The following is a 21,178-nucleotide window of genomic DNA, read 5'->3' as shown; positions in this document are numbered from 1 at the left end:
ATGACCTAGTAATCCCATTCCTGGGTATTTATCTGAAGAAAATAAGCACACTAATTCAAATGATACATGCACCCCAATGTTCAAAGCAGTATTATCTACAGTAGCCAAGATACATAAGCAGTCTATGTGTCCATCAACAGATGAATGGATAAAAAAGATGTAGTATTAAGTATTTACAATGGAATATTACTCAACCATAAAATAGAATGAAATTTTGCTGTCTGCAACAACATGGACTTGGAATTATTATGCTTAGTGAAGTAAGTTGAGAAAGACAAATACAGTAGGTTATCACAGACATATGCAATCTAAAAAATAAAACAAACTAGTGACTATAACAAACAGAAATAACACAGATGTAGAGAGCAAACTAGTGATTATCAGTGGGGAGAGAGAAGGGAAAGAGGTAAGACAGGAATAAAGAATTAAGAGGTACAAACGACCATATTTAAAATAAATAAGCTACAAGGATATATTGTACAGCACAGGAAATATAGCTAATATTTTATAACTTTAAATAAAATACAATCTTTAAAAATTGAGAATAATTGCTATATAATCCTGAAACACATATAGGATTGCACATCAACTGTATTTCAATAAAAAAAATAAGGGAGGAGAATAAATCACAGGACAATAAGAAGAGCAAACGCTTGGTAGTTTTTAAAAAATAAATTAAGAAAAAACCTCTGACCCTTCCTGGAATAGACATATAATCCACTCCAACTTCCCCCTCCCTGTTGCAGGTACAACTGCTGCTGCTGCTAAGTCACTGCAGTCTTGTCCGACTCTGTGCGACCCCACAGACGGCAGCCCAGCAGGCTCCCCCGTCCCTGGGATTCTCCAGGCAAGAACACTGGAATGGGTTGCCATTTCTTTCTCCAATCCTATTGTACCTACAAGTTCCCAATAGCCAAACCTGTTCCTGTCCCAACAACCAAGCCTGATTCTTTCCAAAGAAAACCTCATAGCATCCACATCTCTTTCCAACTCAACCCTGTTCTGATTAAATATGGCTGGCTGAAAAGTTTAAGAGCAGAAACTTTAGACAGACGAAATAAATCTCACATAATAGCCAGAGGGGAAACTCAGAACAGATGGCTGAAATTGATCAAGTATTAAGACTTTTAACATATTTTCCTAATTGAATCATCACAGTAAATCTGTAACATATTATTATTCCTGCTTTACTGAAGAAACTGTGGCTCAGAAGGATATGGTGAATGGCCCAAGCTCATGCAGCTGGCACCGCAAAACCAAAATTTGGCCCTGGGCTGTCAGGTTCCAAAGCCAGGGATCTGTCCACCCAACTCACAGCTCCCCAGGAAGACACACATTGTCTGGCTCAGCACTATCCAATACAGTAGCCCGTAGCCACATGTGGGGCTATTTAAATAAAGTAAAATTCAATCAAATTAAAAACCGCATTTCTGCACAATCCCCATTTCAAGTATTTAATAGCTGCAAGTGGCCAGTAGCCACTGGTGGTGGCAGATACAGGACACTTCCATCACTGAAGAAGGTTCCACCAGACAACGCTAGTCAAGATCCATGAATCTTTACATTAACTGGGGGGTAAGCAATCCAAGGCTCGTATCAGAAAGATGTCTAGTATCTCAGAGTAACCAATGCTTTCTCGTACTGCATGTTTGTTAAGGAGTTTACCTTTCCTATCCATGTTACTTTATACACAAATCCTGGATACATAGATGTAGTAAAAAGGTGAATACATTCAGTTCACATAATTTAAATATTCAAATATTGATGAAATTTTGTGCAAGAGTGGACTGATCCACTAGCAGGACAAGCCTTTTGAAGAGCACCAGAAAGACAAAAGGAACAAGAACAAACTGCTGGGAGCTACCATTGTGGAGCCAAAGGGACCTCTGACTGTCCCAGAGAACAGCCAATAATAAAGGGGCAATCCTAGAATGAAGAAATGCTACAGACCCATGAACCACAACTTCCTGCAAGCAATCCTACTGTATAGATATGCTCTCAGAGATCTATGCAGAAATGATGTACTCAAAAATCAGAGAAATGTGGACATTTAAAGTTAAAAGACTATAGGGACTTCCCTGGCAGTCCAGTGTTAAGACTCCTCATTTCTACTGCAGAGGGCCTGGCTCGGATCCCTGGTCAGGGAACTAAGATCCTGCATATCATGCAATTCAGCCAAAAAAAAAGAAAAAGAACATAAAGAAAGACTTTGCAGAAACTTTAGTCCAGTAACATCCCTTGCCAGGGAAGAAACTGAGCTCAGAGATAATAAGTAACCTGAAAACGAGTGAATCTTATATTCATGCAGGAAATACAGTTTTATTATTTATGAGTGTTGACTCTGGAGCAACACCGAGATCAAAGCTCAGCTCCAGACTTACTAGACTAACTCGGAAAACTTAGAGAAAACCACCTTTCCAGAAGGAATGATAAAAGAACCCATAACACAAGGTTATATGAGGAGCAAATGAGTGAAGCTGTATATAATTCACTCCATTATACAGTAACTGTATAATTTATTGTTCAAGCTGGGAACACTTTTGTGAGAGAGAGGTGGTGCTATTGATAATTATGTTGGCAAAACACGTGTTAACAAGGACCTCATCGAACAAACCACCACAGATGGTCACCCTCGTTAATATCTATAAAGGGTTTAGGACAGTGCCTGGCATAAATTGGGCTTCCCTGGTGGCTCAGATGGTAAAGAGTCTGCCTGCAATCCAGGAGACCAGGATTTGATCCCTGGGTCAGGAAGATTCCCTGGAGAAGGAAATCGCAACCCACTCCAGTATTCTTGCCGGGAGTACCCCATGGACAGAGGAGCCTGGCAGACTACAGTCCAATAGGTTGCAAAGAATCAGACACGGCTGAGCAACTAACACTTTCACTGGCATATATTAAGGGCCGTGTGTTATAATTATGTTTACAACTTGGGATAGTTAGGAAATTCAGCATACAGGACTGTATAATAGAATTCAACAGAAAAGTGGATTCCTTAATTTGCTTTACAATTGCTTTCCCAGAATGCATCTATTTTATAATGGAAGAGACATCCATTGAAGGCTCTCATCACCATGGTAACATATAATTGCTTATTTCATTAGAAATAAATATTCCTGCCTTCTAGGGAAGCCAAATCTTCATTACTATGCCTAAAATTTCCTGGAGGAGAAAACCAGTTTTAATCTATGTTCATCACACAGCTTGGCTTTGGCACACTCAGCAAATATCAGTGAGGAGCCAAACAGCCAACAATTACACAATAGCTGTCCTGCTGTTTGCAAAGTCTAATCACAGAAAGCCAATGACAAAGAGAGACACTGCCTTCTCTGCATCAGCAGGACAGAAGAGATGTGGGATCCTACCTGCAGGAAGCCTGCTGTCTTTGCTCTGCTCTGTTGACTCATTCCTTTGGTTAGACACCACCACCTTGGAAGTATTAATCGATTCTAACAAGGAGACAAATTCCAGGAAGTTGGATTCATTTGGTACTTGTCCTTCCTTGGCCTCTAGGTCAGATTTGGAAGTCGGCATTGTTTGCTCTTTATCATTAATAATTTCTGCGGAACTTTTGCTCAAGAAGACATCCGTCCCACTGTCCACGCTGAGGACCCGGGCATGTCTCTTCTCCTGGCTGGTTCTACAAGATGATGGACCAAGGTTGGCCTGGGCTTCCGTTCCCGCCTCAGACTCAGAGATCATGTGAGGTGTAGGTGGGGGGGTTGCACAGTGGTCTCCTGAGGAAGGACTGCGGTCCTGGGTGCCACTGCCCCCCTCCCCAGATTCATAGCCAGAACACGGGTTGGAGGATGCCTCCACCATCAGTCTCTCTGGCGTCCTGCCACTTCCATTGCTTTCGGGACACACCATGCCTCCTGCATCCTCAGACAGCTGGAGGGTGATGACGGGAATTCTCATCTGCTCCACATTTGGGGGACCGGCCGCCCCTGGGGGAGCTGGCTCAGCATCAGCCTGGAAGCCAGATGGCTGAGTACCAACCGCCTTGAGATGGAGCGAGCTTTCCAAGTCTGTCATGGAGTTGGGAGTACTGCTCATGGTGATGACAATCCTAATGGGTTCGTGCAGACTCAGCGGGTCACCAGGCTGAGAAGTATCTATCAGAGTGACGGCGACCTCACTATCTGAGTCGCCCACATCCTGGTTCAAGGTTGAGTCCACCTGCTGGGAAACTGGCTCCTGCCCAGGTCTGGCGATGACGGTGTTACACTGAGGGCAGCTGCTGCTCAGGCTGTCCTGAGGCGACTTGCTCTGCAGCTTGTCCCTGATGGAGGCATAATTACCAGGTTCTGGAATCAAGACAGAATTCTCACTCCCCCAAGGTTGGACAGAAACGCCCGTCTCCAGTAAGTCGTACTGAGACAAAGACAGGTAGGGCGACTTCTTTATGGCTTCTTTGTCCGCCAAGCCACCCTCGGATCTGTGGTGGAAGGGGGGCTGCCCCCTGCCCCCTCTTTCCTTCCCTTGATCACTGATGCAAGTTTCCGGCACAACGGGCTTCAGCGGTATTGCCGATGTGGTAATGGTTCCCAGCACAGGTGCTTTAGAAGCAGATAAGCTTTCCGTTTTGATACCAGGTGAGGTAGATGACACTGGTGCTATGGGTTGGTCATCTGACAGAATGACACCTGAAATCAACAACAGCATCTTGATTTCCACCCAGAATGAATGAATGATGTCCCAGAGCAAGACCAAATAATAATAGATGATTATTATTATATATAATAGCAATAAAAAATTTAAAATAACACCAGCAACAAATGTGATTAGATGCTTATTTTTAAAATACCACCTCTGCTGTGAAATTGTTCTTGAAATCTCTATATTTAAGACAATAATTCAGACTTTTAGCTTTCCCTCTTTTGTGGCCCTGGGAGTCAGACTCGTGCATACTCAATTGCTCAGTCATGTCCAGCTCTTTGCAACACTATAGACTGTAGCCTGCCAGGCTCCTCTGTCCATGGAATTTCCCAGGCAAGAATACTGGAGTGGGTTGCCACTTTCCTCTCCAGGGGGATCTTCCTGACCCAGGGATGAAACCCACATCTCGTGAATTGGCAGGCGAATTCTTTACCACTGAGCCACCTGGGAAGCTTGGGAGGCAGACTAGTGTGATTTAAACAACATGTTTGCAATCAGAAAGATGCTGGCCATGCTATTTACTAGCTACAGTACATTGGATAAGTTACTTAATCCTTCTAAACCAAGGCAGGGAGGCTCCAAAATATATGGTTGGCCAAAAAGTTCATTCAGATTTTTCTGTAAGATGTAATAAAAAAAACCATAACAAACTTTTTGGCCAATCCACTACAGCACTTGACAAGCCAAAGCAGCTTGGATTTTATAATGTGACCTCAGCAGAAGTTTTTCAAAGCAGAAAAAAGAAGAGGTTCACTCAGGCCTCCAAAAGTTCTTTTCTAAGTCTTCTAAGTCTTGCTTCTCAGTGGCGCTAGTGGTGAAGAACCTGCCTGCTAAGGCAGGAGACGTAAGAGACATGGGTTTGATCCCTGGGTCAGGAAGATTCCCTGAAGAAGGGAATGGCAACCCACTCCAGTATTCTTGCCTGGAGAATCCCACGGATGGAGGAGTTTGGCAGGCAAAGAGACAAGAACAACTGAAGTGACTTCGCATGCACACAAGTCTTCTGAAGGCAGTCAAAAAACAATAGAAATCTTAGCAAAAAAGTAAAATAAATATTTGGGGTGGGAGGATTAAAAGGAAATCCCAGAAACAAAATTTGTAAATTGGGAGAAATGCAAATACACAGAACACAATGTTGTTAAGTGGTTAAGAATCCGCCCTTCCAATGCAAAGGGTAGGAGTTCAATCCCTGGTAGAAGAACTAAGATTCCCACAGGCCAGGTGGTAGGTACAGCCAAAAAATTGAAAAAGAAAGCAAGTATGTGTGTTGATGATGAATTTACCTATTTTATATCAGCTATTATTAGCTTTATGGAAAGAGGCATAGATTGGAGAAAGGACAATGAAATATGATCAATACAATATCACAGTCTGAACATAGACATGATATAAAAATTCTGATAAATAATTAAAATGAAGAGTTAAAGAAATGAAGGTAAAATATAAATATACAACCTTAGGTACAGTTCTAAATCTTAATGACTTTACTGGCATTTGGCTTTACAAAAACTACTTTGTGTTTCACTGAGGATAATGCTGTGATAAAATATTGAATAATGAGAATGAGCACTCTACCTCTGAGATCTTCCACTGTTTCCTGCGCTGGCAGGTCCTAAATAAATGAAAGAACAAAAATCAATCAATGACTCAGCTCCCTTGCTCACTTCCAGGCAGTCAGCAGACACGGAAGAACAACCACTGTTTTTATGGCAGGTGGGGAGGAGACAATATAGTGTCCACTATACTGGACACTGCATGTATGAGACAAATGGGTAAAGATGGACACTAAAATATACAGAGGTAGAGACATCCACCTAAGACCCCAGTGCTGGGATAAAGGGGAGTTTGATAATTAAGAAAGTAAGGAGACCAATAATGTGCTACTTTATACTGTAAGGAAGAGAGTCCAAGAAAGTGAATCTAGGGGGGAAAAAAGGTGATTTAAGCGTGATTTCAAGTGCAGTGAGGGAGTGGACTCCAGGGGAAGGCACTGAAAATGCGATGACTGAGATGGATGACAGTCAGGGCCAGGGAAGGGCAGGGCGGGTGTGCTTCTGGGGTCTGGTCAGGCGCAGTCCCAGCAGGGTGGGCGGGCTGCAGAGGAGGCTGGGGGTGCGCTCCATGGGATTAGGTGTTTATCTCACGGCCCAGGGGCACCCCTCAGGTCACTGCCACCCAAAGACAAGTGCTGACACGTGTGAAGAGCAGCCACTGCCACTGAACACCTCTGGAACCAACAAACCAGCAGCGTGAGGAGAGTGGGAGAGAAAACAGACCACTAACCAGGAGCTCAGAAGAGCGACGGGAGCTTACGCTCTGTCCTCCGGAGCGGCCGCGGAGAGGAGGGGTGGGCAGGGTTCGCTCGGCTTCTTCTTTGCCGCTGCCAGTCTGCCCATTGCTGCTAACCCAGCGTGAGAAACACAGGGGTAGTGATATTATGAAACAGAACTACGGCTCTTTCGGCATTAGTCCCTGAACAGCTGTTCTCCTTGTTTCCACTTTGTCAGATTCACGACAGACACAACTGAACAGTACTTGGCCATAAAAAAGAATAAAACAATGCCATTTGGAGCAACATGGGCAGACCTAGAGATAATCACACTAAGGGAAGTAAGTGAGGACAAATACCATATGACATCACTTACATATGGAATCTAACACATGACACAAATGAATTTATTTCCTAAACAGAAGCAGACTCACAGACACAGAAAACAAACTTACAGCTATCAAGGGGAAAAGGAGAGGGATAAATAAATTAGGAATTTGGGATTAACGTATACACACTGCCATATATAAAATAAATAAACAAGATCCTACTGTATAACATGAGGAACTCAACTTGATCTTTTGTAATAACCTATATGGGAAAAGAATCTGAAAAAGAATCCCTTTGCTATACACCTGAGACTAATATAACATTGTAAATCAACTATACGTCCATAAATCCATATACAAACAAAAAGGAAGAATCATGGCATACAAACTTTACTTTTAAAAGCTAAAAACATTACTTTAAAATAAGACATGCTCTCTTAAAGAACTATCAGAAATAAGACCAAGAATAGTGACAAATGCCCACATGAGAATTATCTTTACTATTTTAGTTCTACACAATGTATTACTTTTAAATTAACAAACACAAATTTCCTGAAAATACTCGCGTGTGCTAAGCATTTAAATGATGAGATAGAAAGACTAAAGAAAAATATTTTGTTATGCTAAGCCTAATGCAAATGAATTTCAGAGCATGATATAAGGTCACATTAAACAGTCAATTAAACCATCTGGATCGTCAACATTTTTTATGCCTAAGTGTATATGTAAATAGAAGAAAAATGTACATATTTGTGCCTGACTCTCCTGGCATATTTTCATAAACAACAAATAAATGAGCAAAATAATTTTAATCAAGATTAAAACATTTAAATTATAAACTGATGCATTAATTAGAAATGTTACCTTGGATTTCTGTGATTAGTTATATGGTCACCATTGGCCTCTTTGTTTTTACTTTGCTTTTCTTTCCTTTCAGAGGGTCTTCGCTGGATCACTTCTCCTTTATCAAACATGAGGTGTAGGCGATAACTGACCAATTTGATTATTGTGAAGAATATGGTCACTGAACTGCAATAAAAAAATACAGTGATGGCATCTGGAGGAAAAGCCTAGAGAAGAGAAAAGAAAGGGAAAAAAATTATTTGCTTGTAGGATTATCTTTTATCTTATATATTAAAATATTTCTTAAGTATTTATTAAGCATAAATTGGGCAAGGTTTCAAATTTTATTAGCTTTGTAACTTTTCCTTTTCTTAATGCCCAAGGAGAAAGAGCTATTACCTTTTTATCTTTTTAAAAAGTCTGTCTTATTTCTCAGATTCTGCCACTAGCTGCAATGACCAAGATTTGATTTGCAGACAGGAACCTCACAGAATGAAAGATACAGTATAGCAAGACTCTCCACTCCTACTAGCTCTTTTCTATAGTCAGATCTGGTCTTCTTGTGCACATGGTCTTCAAGGGCAGAGAAAGGCCTTTGAGATGCTGTTTGCTTCAACAAAACACAAACACCCTTGCAGAGAACAGAGGAAAGGAGAAAGAAATTTTTAAAAAAAGCTGATTTCCCATTGGGTTAATATCATCAAGCCATGGATTTTTCTAGTGGCATGATGTAGGCAAGGGCTCTATGAGAGTGTACTGTTTCTAAAACACAGAGGGATAATCCCTCTCCTGGGCATATATCCAGAGAAGAATATGATCCGAAAGGAAACATGCACCCCAATATTCACGGCAGCACTGTTTACGACAGCCAAGACATGGAAGCAATCTAAATGTCCATCAACAGACAAATTAATAAAGAAGATGTGCTACATACATGTATACAATGGAATATTATTTAGCCATTAAAAAGGATGAAATAATGCCAGCTGCAGTAACTTAGATGGACCTAGAGACTGTCATACTTAGTGAAGTCAGTCAAAGAGAAATATCATATGATATCCCTTATATGAGGAATCTAGAAAAGAAATGATACAAATAAACTTATTTACAAACAGAAACAGACTCACAGACTTACAGAATGGAAGGGGAGGGATAGTTAGGGAGTTTGGGATCAACATGTACACACTGCTAGACTTAAGATGGATAACCAACAAGAACCTACTGCAGCACATGGCACTGTTATGCAGCAGCCTGGATGGGAGACGAGTTTGGGGAGAATGGATACATGTACATTTATGGCCGAGTCACTCTGCTGTGCACCTAAAACTATCACAACATTGTTATTGGCTTTACTCCAATATAAAATAAAAAGTTCAAAAAAACAAAAGGCAGAGGGACATTTCCATCAGTAACAAAGGATCTTTACATGGAGATAACGGTGAGGCTCAGTTTGATTCTGTCCACTCCCCTCAAGAAACAAGTATTAATAGAATCACTGAGATCCATTTAATTCTCCCCTCACATCTCTTCTTATTTCTCTCACAGACCATAAACCATGATGGGTTTTCCAGTCCTTCCTAAATGAAATTCTTATCTTCTGGGATAGAAATGAATCCCTGAGTGTCTCAAGATGATACTAAGTACAGCCTCAATAGAGTGAGACCTTTTTCATCAATGCATCTCCCAGAGGGACCTCAGAAAGACAGTGATGAGTCCAGTCTGTGCTGTAACATGGAACACAGCTAGGCATGGAGACCACATTGCCTGGCCGCCTTCTGGTCCCACACAGCCTCTGCACAACTTGTCCTGGTCTTATCTGATAGTTTACCATCTAGGTAACACCATTTCTAAACATAATAATAATGGGTTATCGCTCAGATGTGTCTGACTCTTTACGACCTCATGGAATATACAGGTCAGAATACTGGAGTGGGTAGCTTTTCCCTTCTCCAGGGGATCTTCCCAATCCAGGGATTGAACCCAGGTCTCCCGCATTGCAGGTGATTCTTTACCAGCTGAGCCATAAGGGAAGCCTGAACAGAATAGACAAACCAAAAGAACAACCAAGAAAGATTGCCAACAGGAAAAGTCAAAGTGACAAATCTTCTTCACCACTGACTTGTTTTTATCTCATGGGGAAAAAATTCCACAAATAAATATAAGCTCATAAATAAATAAATGAAAGAATGATTAAATAAGATAATATTAGACAGACAGATAATATATAAAGTCAGTTTCCCTTCCTGAAAGCAGACAAGTGTCACATTTACACATGTATCTCCTCATGAGAAGTTGTGAAGAATCTCAAGGAATGTATAGACAAATTAGGAAGAGAGATAAAGAGGTCATTAACAGCCTTCATCACCTTTTTTAACCTGTCTATATATTTCAGGTCTAAAATATATTTTTTTAAATAGGCTAAAAGAAAAGAGGAGAGTGAAAAAGTTGGCTTAAAGCTCAACATTCAGACAACTAAGATCATGGCATCCAGTCCCGTCACTTCATGGGAAATAGATGGGGAAACAGTGGAAACAGTGGCTGAATTTATTTTGGGGGGCTCCAAAATCACTGCAGATGGTGATTGCAGCCATGAAATTAAAAGATGCTTACTCCCTGGAAGGAAAGTTATGACCAACCTAGATAGCATATTAAAAAGCAGAGACATTACTTTGCCAACGAATGTCCATCTAGTCAAGGCTATGGCTTTTCCGGTGGTCATGTATGGATGTGAGAGTTGGACTGTGAAGAAAGCTGAGCGCCGAAGAATTGATGCTTTTGAACTGTGGTGTTGGAGAAGACTCTTGAGAGTCCCTTGGACTGCAAGGAGATCCAACCAGTCCATCCTAAAGGAGATCAGTCCTGGGTGTTCATTGGAAGGACTGAGGCTGAAGCTGAAACTCCAATACTTTGGCCACCTGATGTGAAGAGTTGACTCATTGGAAAAGACCCTGATGCTGGGAGGGATTGGGGGCAGGAGGAGAAGGGGACGATGGAGGATGAGATGGCTGGATGGCATCACTGACTTGATGGACATGAGTTTGAGTAAACTCCGGGAGTTTGTGATGGACAGGGAGGCCTGGCATGCTGCGATTCATGGGGTTGCAAAGAGATGGACATGACTGAGCGACTGAACTGAACTAAACTGAAAAGAAAAGAATGAAATAATGCCATTTGCAACAACATGGATGGACCTAGAGATTATCACTTTAAGTGGAGTAAGTCAGAAAGACAAAGACAAATATCATATATCACTTATGTGTGGAACCTAAAATAGGACACAAATGAACCTACCTATGAAACAGAAACAGACTCAGAGACATGGAGAACAGACTTGTGACTGCCAAGTGGGGTTGGGTGGGAGGAGGGATAGGTTGGGTACCAGAAGTGGGAGGGTGGAGAGAGGGAAAATTAAAAGAAAGTGGTCAAAACTTATAACAGTAATAAGTACTAAGGATGTAGTGTACATGATGACTATAGTTAACATTGCTGTATGATATATAAGAAAGTTGTTAAGAGAGCAGGTCCTAAGAGTTCTCATCACAAGAATTCTGTTCTTCTCTTTCTATTGAATCCATTGTATATATGAGATGCTTAATGTTAACTAAGCCTATGCTTTGCTGTGATAATCATTTCACAATATATGTAAATCAAACCACTAGGATGTATATCTTAAACGCTGAGTGTCAACTATTATTCAGTCAACGTGGGAGGAAAAGAAGGAAGATTTTAAAGAGCTTTTAATAAAGAGTAAATCCCAGCAGGGCTTCCCTGGTGGCTCAGTGGTAAAGAATCCACCAGACAATGCAGGAGGTGCAGGTTCGATCCCTAGTCCAGGAAGATCCCACATGCCTCAGAGCAGCTAAGCCTGTGACCACAACCACGGAGTCTGTGCTCTAGAGCCTGGGAACCACAATTACTGAGCGCACACACTCCAGAGCCTATGCTCTGCAACAAGAGAAGCCACCACAAGGAGAAGCCTGAGCACCACATCTAGAGAGTAGCTCCCGCTCAACACAGCTAGAAAAAGACCACACGGCACCAAAGACCCGGAACAGCCATAAACAAAATTTTTAAAAATAAATAAATCCCAGCAAATGTCTATGAGAACAGATCAGCAAACTGCCATATACAAATTACATTCAAAAACTGTTTGAACTATAATGTAACTTGGGCTTCATAGTATTCCAGTTAGTAGCGGTAGCAAAGAAAGTGCTCTCAAATACACATGGACTCCCCTGGATTTCCCAGCCTCCCTTGCAATCTGGTGGGGGCCACTTTTGACCAATGGACTATGAGCAGAAGTGGTCAATGTCACTTCTAAGCCTAAACAATTATAAGCTCGGTGCTTCCTCCATGCCCTTCTCCTCTTTAGCTGATCATGTCAGAGGTCATGATTTCCCAGATCTATCCCCAAGATAGAGCCTCTTCAGCCTGTGCTCCTGGGTGACTCTGTGGAACAAGGACCTTACAGACCCCGGATGGACATATAACAGAAGCGAGAAATAAACCTTTGATTCATTGAACCAGATCTGGGCTGTGGCACCTAGCTTGGCTTCACCTAAATGTCAGGGTCCCAGTTTATGAGGAAGCTTCCCTTCAAATCAGATTAGAGATAAAACTAAGATAGAGGGAAAAGAAGGCTAGGGAAGAAGGATGAGAGAAAAGGTTACATATGAATACTGGGTAATTCATTTGGAAAAAAACTGACTTGCCACAATAAGAAAAGATATTAGTTTTCAGTTCATTCTTATACCTATGTGCTATAGCATAAGCTTAGCAATGTTGAAATTAAGAGAAGGCAACAAGTTAGAATTTGAAGTTAACATGAGTATCAGTAACTAGTTTGCAACTCAGGTAAGAACAGTTCCTGTCTCATCCTCAATGAAGGACCACTTAGAACTTTGTCACATCACCGAAAATCCCCTACACCACACCAGACTGTAGAGATACATATTTTACTGAAACTTCCCTTGTAGATAGGAAAGATGCCACAGCATGTGACACATGGCACGTTATACATTCTCTGCTCTACTGAGTCTTTTAAAAACCTCTCCCTTCAGCAGACCCTCCAAATGGAATGAGCATCTTCTCTGTTTATTATTCAATAAAATAATAAATTACATCAATGAGATGTCCCCATTTATTATTAATTTTTTTATATTTACTTATGTGGCTGTGCCAGGTCTTAGTCGCAGCATGCAGGATCTTTGATCTTCCTTGTGGCATCAGGATCTTTTAACTGCAGCATGTAATCTCTTAGTTTCAGCATGTGGGATCTAGTTCCCTGACCTGGGATTAAACCCAGGCCCCCTGCATTAGGAGCTCGGAGGCTTAGCCACTGGACCACCAGGGAAGTTTTCAAATGTTCCCTTTTTATGCTATATAAATAAGCTCTGCTCAGGTTTCCCCCAATTCTACATTCCCAGGGAGATCACTGAAAACTACTTTCACGGCCATTTTACTGCTGATCTTATGCTCAATCAACAAAAATCTCCAGCTTCTAGAATTTTCTCTCCTATAAGTGTACATGCAGGGAAAGGAGGAGGGTTTAGGAAGGACTCTGTCATGAATGACCAGCTTTATATTCACGCTAATTTCAACCCCAAATCTTTCCCCCAATATAAGGTATATTCAGATTTTGAATAGAGGTTTACTTGCTCTAAGGTAAATCATATTTCTCTCTCCTTTCCATGAACTTATCATTTGAACTCATCTTTACTAACAATATGAGGCAATATTTTTTCAAAAGTATATCCCTGGCCAAAGATAAGCTATATGTCATTTTCTGATCCATTATTAGGATAACTAGTCATATCATCATTCGACTGAACTTTTTTCTGACAAAATTCATGAAAAATAACATGTTACCAACTAAATATTATGAATACAATAATTTGCATTTCTTGCTAAACTGGGTTTCTTGGGATTTAGCATTCCCTAGAAGCACCTGTCGTGTGTATATCCCAATGGTTCATAGCTCTCCCCGTGGGAACCACTTCTGTTCCTTCTGCTTATAGCTCTGGTTCTTTCACAGTCACCATCATTTTTTTTTTATATATCCTTACTTCCCTGGTGGCTCAGATGGTAAAGCGTCTACCCACAATGCAGGAGACCTGGGTTCAATCCCTGGGTCAGGAAGCTCCCCTGGAGAAGGAAATGGCAGCCCACTCCAGTACTCTTGCCTGGAAAATCCCATGGATGGAGGAGCCTGGTAGGCTACAGTCCATGGGGTCGCAAAGAGTCGGACAAAACTGAGCAACTTCACTTCACTTATTGTGGCAAAATACATATAACAAAATTTACCATCTTAACCATTTCAAAAGGTATAGTTCAGGGGCATTAAGTCCACTCCTAGTGTTGTGCACCCATCACCACCATCCATCCAGAGAGTCTTTTCATCTTCCCAAACTGATGAACTGAACTTTCCTTGGGAGCTGACAAAGCCAAGTTCAGGGAGAAGTCTCGAGAAGTCGCTGACTCACGGCGAGGAGTCAGGCTCCCACACTAGCTGCTTGGTGAGTGCTCCTGAGATGACAAGTGCAGGCCTTGTGAGGGAGAGAGGATCCTGCAGAGTGACATCACATGAGGAGACCAGCACTGTGAGAGGCACTGGATGATGGAGAGGGGACCAAGGGCCCCAATCTCCTGAGTCAGAGCAAGAAAAGGGCTTAAAGAATTAGGCCTGGTGGTGGGCATAGGGGTGCACTTCTGTGCAAAATGGGAGTGGAGATTTCTAAGAAGGGAAGAATTTCTGATAACCAAGGGACACGAGTAGGACTGTATGCCTCTTTCTTGACGTCAATCTGCTTCTCCAGTTCCTCGCAGATGGAGACACTGAGGCCCTCCATGCATGCCATTCTTAGGCTAACCACAGATTGGTCACTGACCTGGGGGCAAGTCTTTCTGCCGACATACCAGCCACTGCAGGTGGGACAGCTGAGTCTTTCTGGCATCCAGTACAGTTTCTATATGACGGCATCAATGTCTTGTCTTCCTATAGGACACACCCTATTCCTAAATGCACACCATCATATTACGACCCATGGATGCTCAAACTGAGCCATCTTTGGCCAGCATCTAAAAGTTTAATCCCAAAGCCTTTCAACATGACCGTACTATTTTTCAATAGTTTCTCTGACTTTAGGCTCCTCTTGTATGTTTTCTGGCCCAAACCTAGAACGGGCCATTTCTCCAAAGAATCCTACTATCTTTAAGAAGGAAATGGTACTTAAAGACCAGAATCTGACTGTGCGATTTGTGCATCCTTGTTGAGTTATCATTGGTTCTAGGTGTTTTCTTGTTCAGTTGCTAAGTCATGTTTTGTGGCTCAGTTGCTTTGCGACCCCATGAACTGCAGCACTCCAGACTACCCTGTTCTTCACTATCTCCTGGAGTTTTGCTCAAACTCATGTTCACTGAGTGATGCCATCCAACCATCTCATCCTCTGTCACTCCTTTCTCCTCTTGGCCTCAATCTAAATAGAGCTACAAATATGCATTTTTTAGAAAAAAATAAATCATGATTTCAGATGGGTATTTCCAATTCAAATGGTAGATTACAGGGTTCTAAGTGACTTCTGTGATTTCATTTGTACCTGTTTTCTCTTACTGCTGAACTCTTGATTCCCAATCACAGTTTCTTATTGTCATCATCAATCTATAAATATAATAATTTCAAAATAATAATATAAAATCTTTTTAATGACAAATAAGATAACCAAATGCAATTTAAGATGTTTTTGGTGTTTTTGTCTTTAGGTTATATTCCAGTAAGCCTAGAAACTCCGTGTTTAAAGTCATTTGAAATAGTTTTTGCTTGCGTATGCCACCAAACCATCAAGTAAGATTCATTCCTTTTGCCAGCTCTGTGGATACCCTCCCATCTATTTCCTTTACTTTTCTATTAACTTTTTCCTAATTTATCCTTTTATTGTGTCTTCTTAAAAACAAAACGGTAAATGCTTTCTATTTCCTTCTTAATTTTTAGCCTAATTTTAACTTCTGTTCTTTTTCTACTTAGTAATAGATTCTAGAGATCACTCTACAGCAGTCTACTGTCCCATTCCCTTTTCCACAACTTCATAGTAGTCTACTTTGGAAGTACCATATATAATTCATTAACCCATTCCCTATCAATTGATACCTATTTCTAGTCTTTTATTGTAACAAATTGTGATTCATCTTATACATATATCCCTCTGAATTTCGGAGAGTGGTTATTTGTTTAAAGTATATTAGGTATTACCTTTTAAATCTTTGCAACCCAGATATGCCAAAATCACATTATTTTAATATTTACTTTTCTTAGATTATTACTAAAATAATCATTCATGTGTTTATTGAAAATATATGCATGTATATATATTTCTCTGTCAGTTGTCTATTTTTGTCTTTTTTCAAGGTGTTTACATTTTTATTATTGATTCTTAATTATTCATTCAAAGATGGTCAGTTCCATGAGGACAAGACCAGGTCTGTCTTGTTCTACATTATTCTCTCAACACCTAGCCTGGTATGTAGCAAATAGTTGCTCAAAAATCTTGGTGAATAAATAAACATTTATGATAGTTATGCATGCCTACATGTTGTAATTTTTCTCCATTCGATGATTTTACAACCTTAGAGAAGCTACTCAGTTCAGTTCAGTTCAGTTCAGTCACTCAGTCATGTCTGACTCTTTGCGACCCCATGAACAGCCGCACACCAGGCCTCCCTGTCCATCACCAACTCCCAGAGTCTACCCCAACCCATGTCCATTGAGTCGGTGATGCCATCCAACCATCTCATCCTCTGTCGTCCCCTTCTCCTCCTGCCCTCAATCTTTCCCAGCATCAGGGTCTTTTCAAATGAGTCAGCTCTTCACATCGGGTGTCCAAAGTATTGGAGTCTCAGCTATAGCATCAGTCCTTCCAATGAACACCCAGGACTGGTCTCCTTTAGGATGGACTGGTTGGATCTCCTTGCAGTCCAAGGGACTCTCAAGAGTCTTCTCCAACACCACAGTTCAAAAGCATCAATTCTTCGGCACTCAGTTTTCTTTATAATCCAGCTCTCACATCCATACATGGCCACTGGAAAAACCATAGCTTTGACTGGACGGACCGTTGTTGGCAAAGTAATGTCTCTGCTTTTTAATATGCTGTCTACGTTGGTCATAACTTTCCTTCCAAGGAGTAAGTGTCTTTTAATTTTATGGCTGCAATCACTGTCTGCAGTGATTTTGGAGCCCCAGAAAAATAAAGTCAGTCACTGTTTCCACTGTTTCCCCATCTATTTCCCATGAAGTGATGGGACTGGATGACATGATCTTAGTTTTCTGAATGTTGAGCTTTAAGCCAACTTTTTCACTCTCCTCTTTCACACTCATCAAGAGGCTCTTTAGCTCTTCTTCACTTTCTGCCATAAGGGTGGTGTCATCTGCATATTTAAGGTTATTGATATTTCTCCTGGCAATCTATTGAGCCTTCATAAATATCTATTTTTGCTGTGAAATGGGAATAATAGCTCCTAACAAGATTGTTAACTATTGTACTAATATATTTTCTGGTACTTAATAAGCACCCAAATGCTTGTGTCACTTATCATCATCACCATTATCATCATCTATGCATCATTCATCAATGCCATGGAATAATAAATTCAGATACAGTGTTTTGAAGTAAGTAAAGAGCTACAGAGCAAATGTTTTTATCGCTTGCCTAGACAGTGAGAAATGTTAATATATAATAAGAAAAAAATAATTATGAAATAAGCCCAACAGTTGTTTTCTTGGTAAAATATTTGTTTCAGGGATGTTTCTTATTTTCCAATTTTTATTCTTCCCTGATTAAGTATTGCATTGTAATCTTTTTTTCTTTTAAACTTTTAAATTTATACTGGAGTATATAGCCTATTAACAATGTTGTGATAGTTTCAGATGGACTGCAAAGGGACTCAGTCATACATATACATGTATCCATTCTCCCTCAAACTCCCCTCCCATCCAGGTTGTCACATGCAAAGTTCCCTATACAATAGAACCTTGTCAGTTATCCATTTTAAATATAGCTGTGTGTACATGTTTATCCCAAACTTCCTAACTATCCCTTCCCCCATCCTTATCATATGACATTCCTCATATGTTGAATCTAAAAAGAAATTATACAAATGAACTTATTTACAAAACAGAAACAGACTCACAGACTTCAAGTTGTAGTCTTTAAAGGAAGAATAAGTTATCAAAAGACTAGGAAAACCAGTAGGAAATAAGTATTAGCTCTCTTCATTTTCTTTTGAGATGATAAAGATTTGGAAAAAGGAGTTAAACATACATATAACCCAATATAAAAAATTCCCAAGGTCTCTCACAGTCCCAACATTTCTATATTTGTTTTTTGTATTTAAGATCAGCCAAAATCAATAAATGAGGTAAAATCAGTCAATGGTCTTTTCATTTTAAATGCAAGTCTCCTATGACGGGGAAAAGATTGTATTTATTACATAAATGACATAAATATTCTCTTTTATTGCCATCTAAGTAGTAAAACAAAGATTGTCACAGAAACAACAGCATAATTTGAACTTTACGGCAATTCATACTAGGAGTAACACCTTGGTTTTCAAGCTCCATTTTTAATGATCTGGATCCAGGCCACCACATTGCAGTGGGTATACTGAAATGCAACTGACCACAGATACTCTTCCAAAATTGTGAATTCCCATATGAGTTAGATTTCATTAATGGGAAGAGTGATTTGATTATCTACTGTGTATGAAGCAGCACTCTGGGGACCACAAGGGAATTCAAATCACATCCTCATCCTCGAGATTCCTCCCAACTTGGAGGAAGGACAGGTCTCCCTTGACTCCACATCTCTCTCTAGATATTGCCCTGCACTATTTCTCACTCCCTGCGTGGAAGCATGGTCTTTTCCACCTGTCTTCACTTCTTCACCTCCCATTGCTTCTTAAACCCACAGCAAACAGACTGCTACTCCACAACACTCCACTGCAAATGTTCTTGTCAACATCTCTAAAGACAACAATTTAAATCCAATTTTCTAAGCAGCACTCAACATAGTTGCTTATGTTTTGCAATGTTCTCCTGGTTCTGCTTCTAAGAGGCCACACTCCTAGCTTTCCCCATCTCATTCACACCTCTTCTTTGCTTTACACCTGAGTCTACAGCTCCTGGGGCTCTTCTCTCTTCCTACATGTACTCAGTCCCTTGGCATCAATATAATCTCTATAATTGATGATTTTCTAATCCATATCTCTAGCTTAGATTGCTTTTCTAAGCTCCCCACACCTATATCCAACTACCTAGTCAATAATTTCTCAACTTTGATATCTAAAAGGAAAGTCCAAGCTAACATGTCTAAAATGAGGTGTTTGGTTTCACATCCTTTCTCACCACTGTCCTCTGCTACCTACCATTTCCCATCTCAGTCAATGGTACCCCGTATACCCGTTGCTCAAACCAATTAACTGGGCATCCCCCTTGATTCCTACCTTTATACTTGTTACTCCACCCCAAAAGTGAATGCATCACTAAATCTTATCAAACTAGACCACATTTATCCATCTTTACTGCCAACATTATCTCTGGGCTGGACTAGTGAAAACAGCCTCCAAACCTCCCACATCTATCTTGTTCTTTCCCGCATCTAATTTCACTCAAGAGCCAGAGACATTTTTTGATAAAGTAAAATGGCATATCTTTTTAATGTGTTTTTTTAACTTGTTCTATACTTCTCAAAATTATTAAATCAACAAGGATGGAGGGGAAAAAATTAGAATTAAATAATCACAGATGATCTTAATCATATATCAAATTGATAGCATAATCATAAAAACAAATCAAAACATAAAAATAAAGAATTAATCCTATACAAATATTGAATTACTACATTGTAAACCTGAAGCTAATGTGACATTATATGTCAATTATATCTCAATAAAATTGTTTAAAGAATTAATCCAAGTAACTTTAGAAAACACTACTCTCACAGCACATTATCGGCGTGTTCTTAAAGTAATAATAACAATAGTAATAATAATAAAAATCACAAAACACTCATGAACTTAACCAAAAGATTTTGTTTTGGTAGAGGTATAGGAGTATATATATATGTATAATGATGTATTACTCATTCATAAAATAATGGCATGTATATGTATAATGGTATATTACTCACCCATAAAAAGAATGAAATTCTGCCATTTGCAATAACATAGATGAACTTAGAGTGTACTGTGTTTAGTGAAGTCAGACAAAGAAATACAAATACCACATTATATCACCTATATGTGGAATCTAAAAAATAAACCAAATGAATGGATAGAGCAAAACAGAAACAACTCACAGACAGAGAGAACAAAGCAGTGAGGAGAGGAGAAAAGGAAGGACAATATAGGGGTATGGAACTGAGAGGCACAAGCTACTGTAAATAAAACAGATAAGCAACAAGGATATATTATGCAGCACAGGGAATTATAGCCATTATTTTGTAGTAACTTTTTTTTTCTTTTTTTTTAATATTTTGTAGTAACTTTTAATGGAATATAATCTGTAAAAATACTGAATCACTATGCTATATACCTGAAACTAAAATAAAATTATAAATCAACTATATTTCATTTTTTTTGAAATATAGTTTGGAGATAAATAAAATATTTAATTTTTTAAAAAAAATAATGATGGTAGGAGTGAATTATATCCATTGAATTAAAAAAGAAATTATGAGACCACACTAATAAGCATGACAAAACTAGAGGGCAGAGGGAAGAGGAAAGCCTTTCTTCACGGAAGAATACCTAATCAATAAGTAGAAAATCACTATTTTGGAGCTATCATTAAGGTAATTATTTTAGCCAAGCATCATTAATTTATGGTACAATCATGAATGAAAATTTTGAGGGGTGATATGTAGGGGCTTCCCTGGTAGCTCAGAAGGTAAAGAATCTGCCTACAATGCAGGAGACCTGGATTCGATTCTCAGGTTGGGAAGATCCCCTGTAGAAGGGAATGGCAACCCACTCCAGCATTCTTGGCTGGAGAATCCCATGGACAGAGGAGCCTGGCGGGCTACAGTCCATG

The 21,178-nt window shown here is 40.0% G+C and overlaps 1 protein-coding gene across 1 annotated transcript in view; it reads right to left on the bottom strand.

The window, feature by feature from the left end:
* PCNX2 (pecanex 2) overlaps positions 1 to 21,178 on the bottom strand; it is a 300,345-nt gene that overhangs the window by 268,626 nt on the left and 10,541 nt on the right. Inside the window, exons 2-5 of the mRNA XM_061162994.1 lie at positions 8,122 to 8,327; positions 6,943 to 7,060; positions 6,235 to 6,271; positions 3,366 to 4,646 (exon numbers count right to left, since the gene is read on the bottom strand). Coding sequence (XP_061018977.1) covers positions 3,366 to 4,646; positions 6,235 to 6,271; positions 6,943 to 7,060; positions 8,122 to 8,327 — 1,642 coding nt within the window. The remainder of the gene's footprint in view (positions 1 to 3,365; positions 4,647 to 6,234; positions 6,272 to 6,942; positions 7,061 to 8,121; positions 8,328 to 21,178) is intronic.

The sequence above is a fragment of the Dama dama genome, chromosome 15, assembly GCF_033118175.1.
Source record: "Dama dama isolate Ldn47 chromosome 15, ASM3311817v1, whole genome shotgun sequence".
NCBI classification, from domain to species: Eukaryota; Metazoa; Chordata; class Mammalia; order Artiodactyla; family Cervidae; genus Dama; species Dama dama.
Note: the sequence above shows the minus strand (reverse complement) of the source record. Positions and strands in the feature narration are given on the sequence as shown.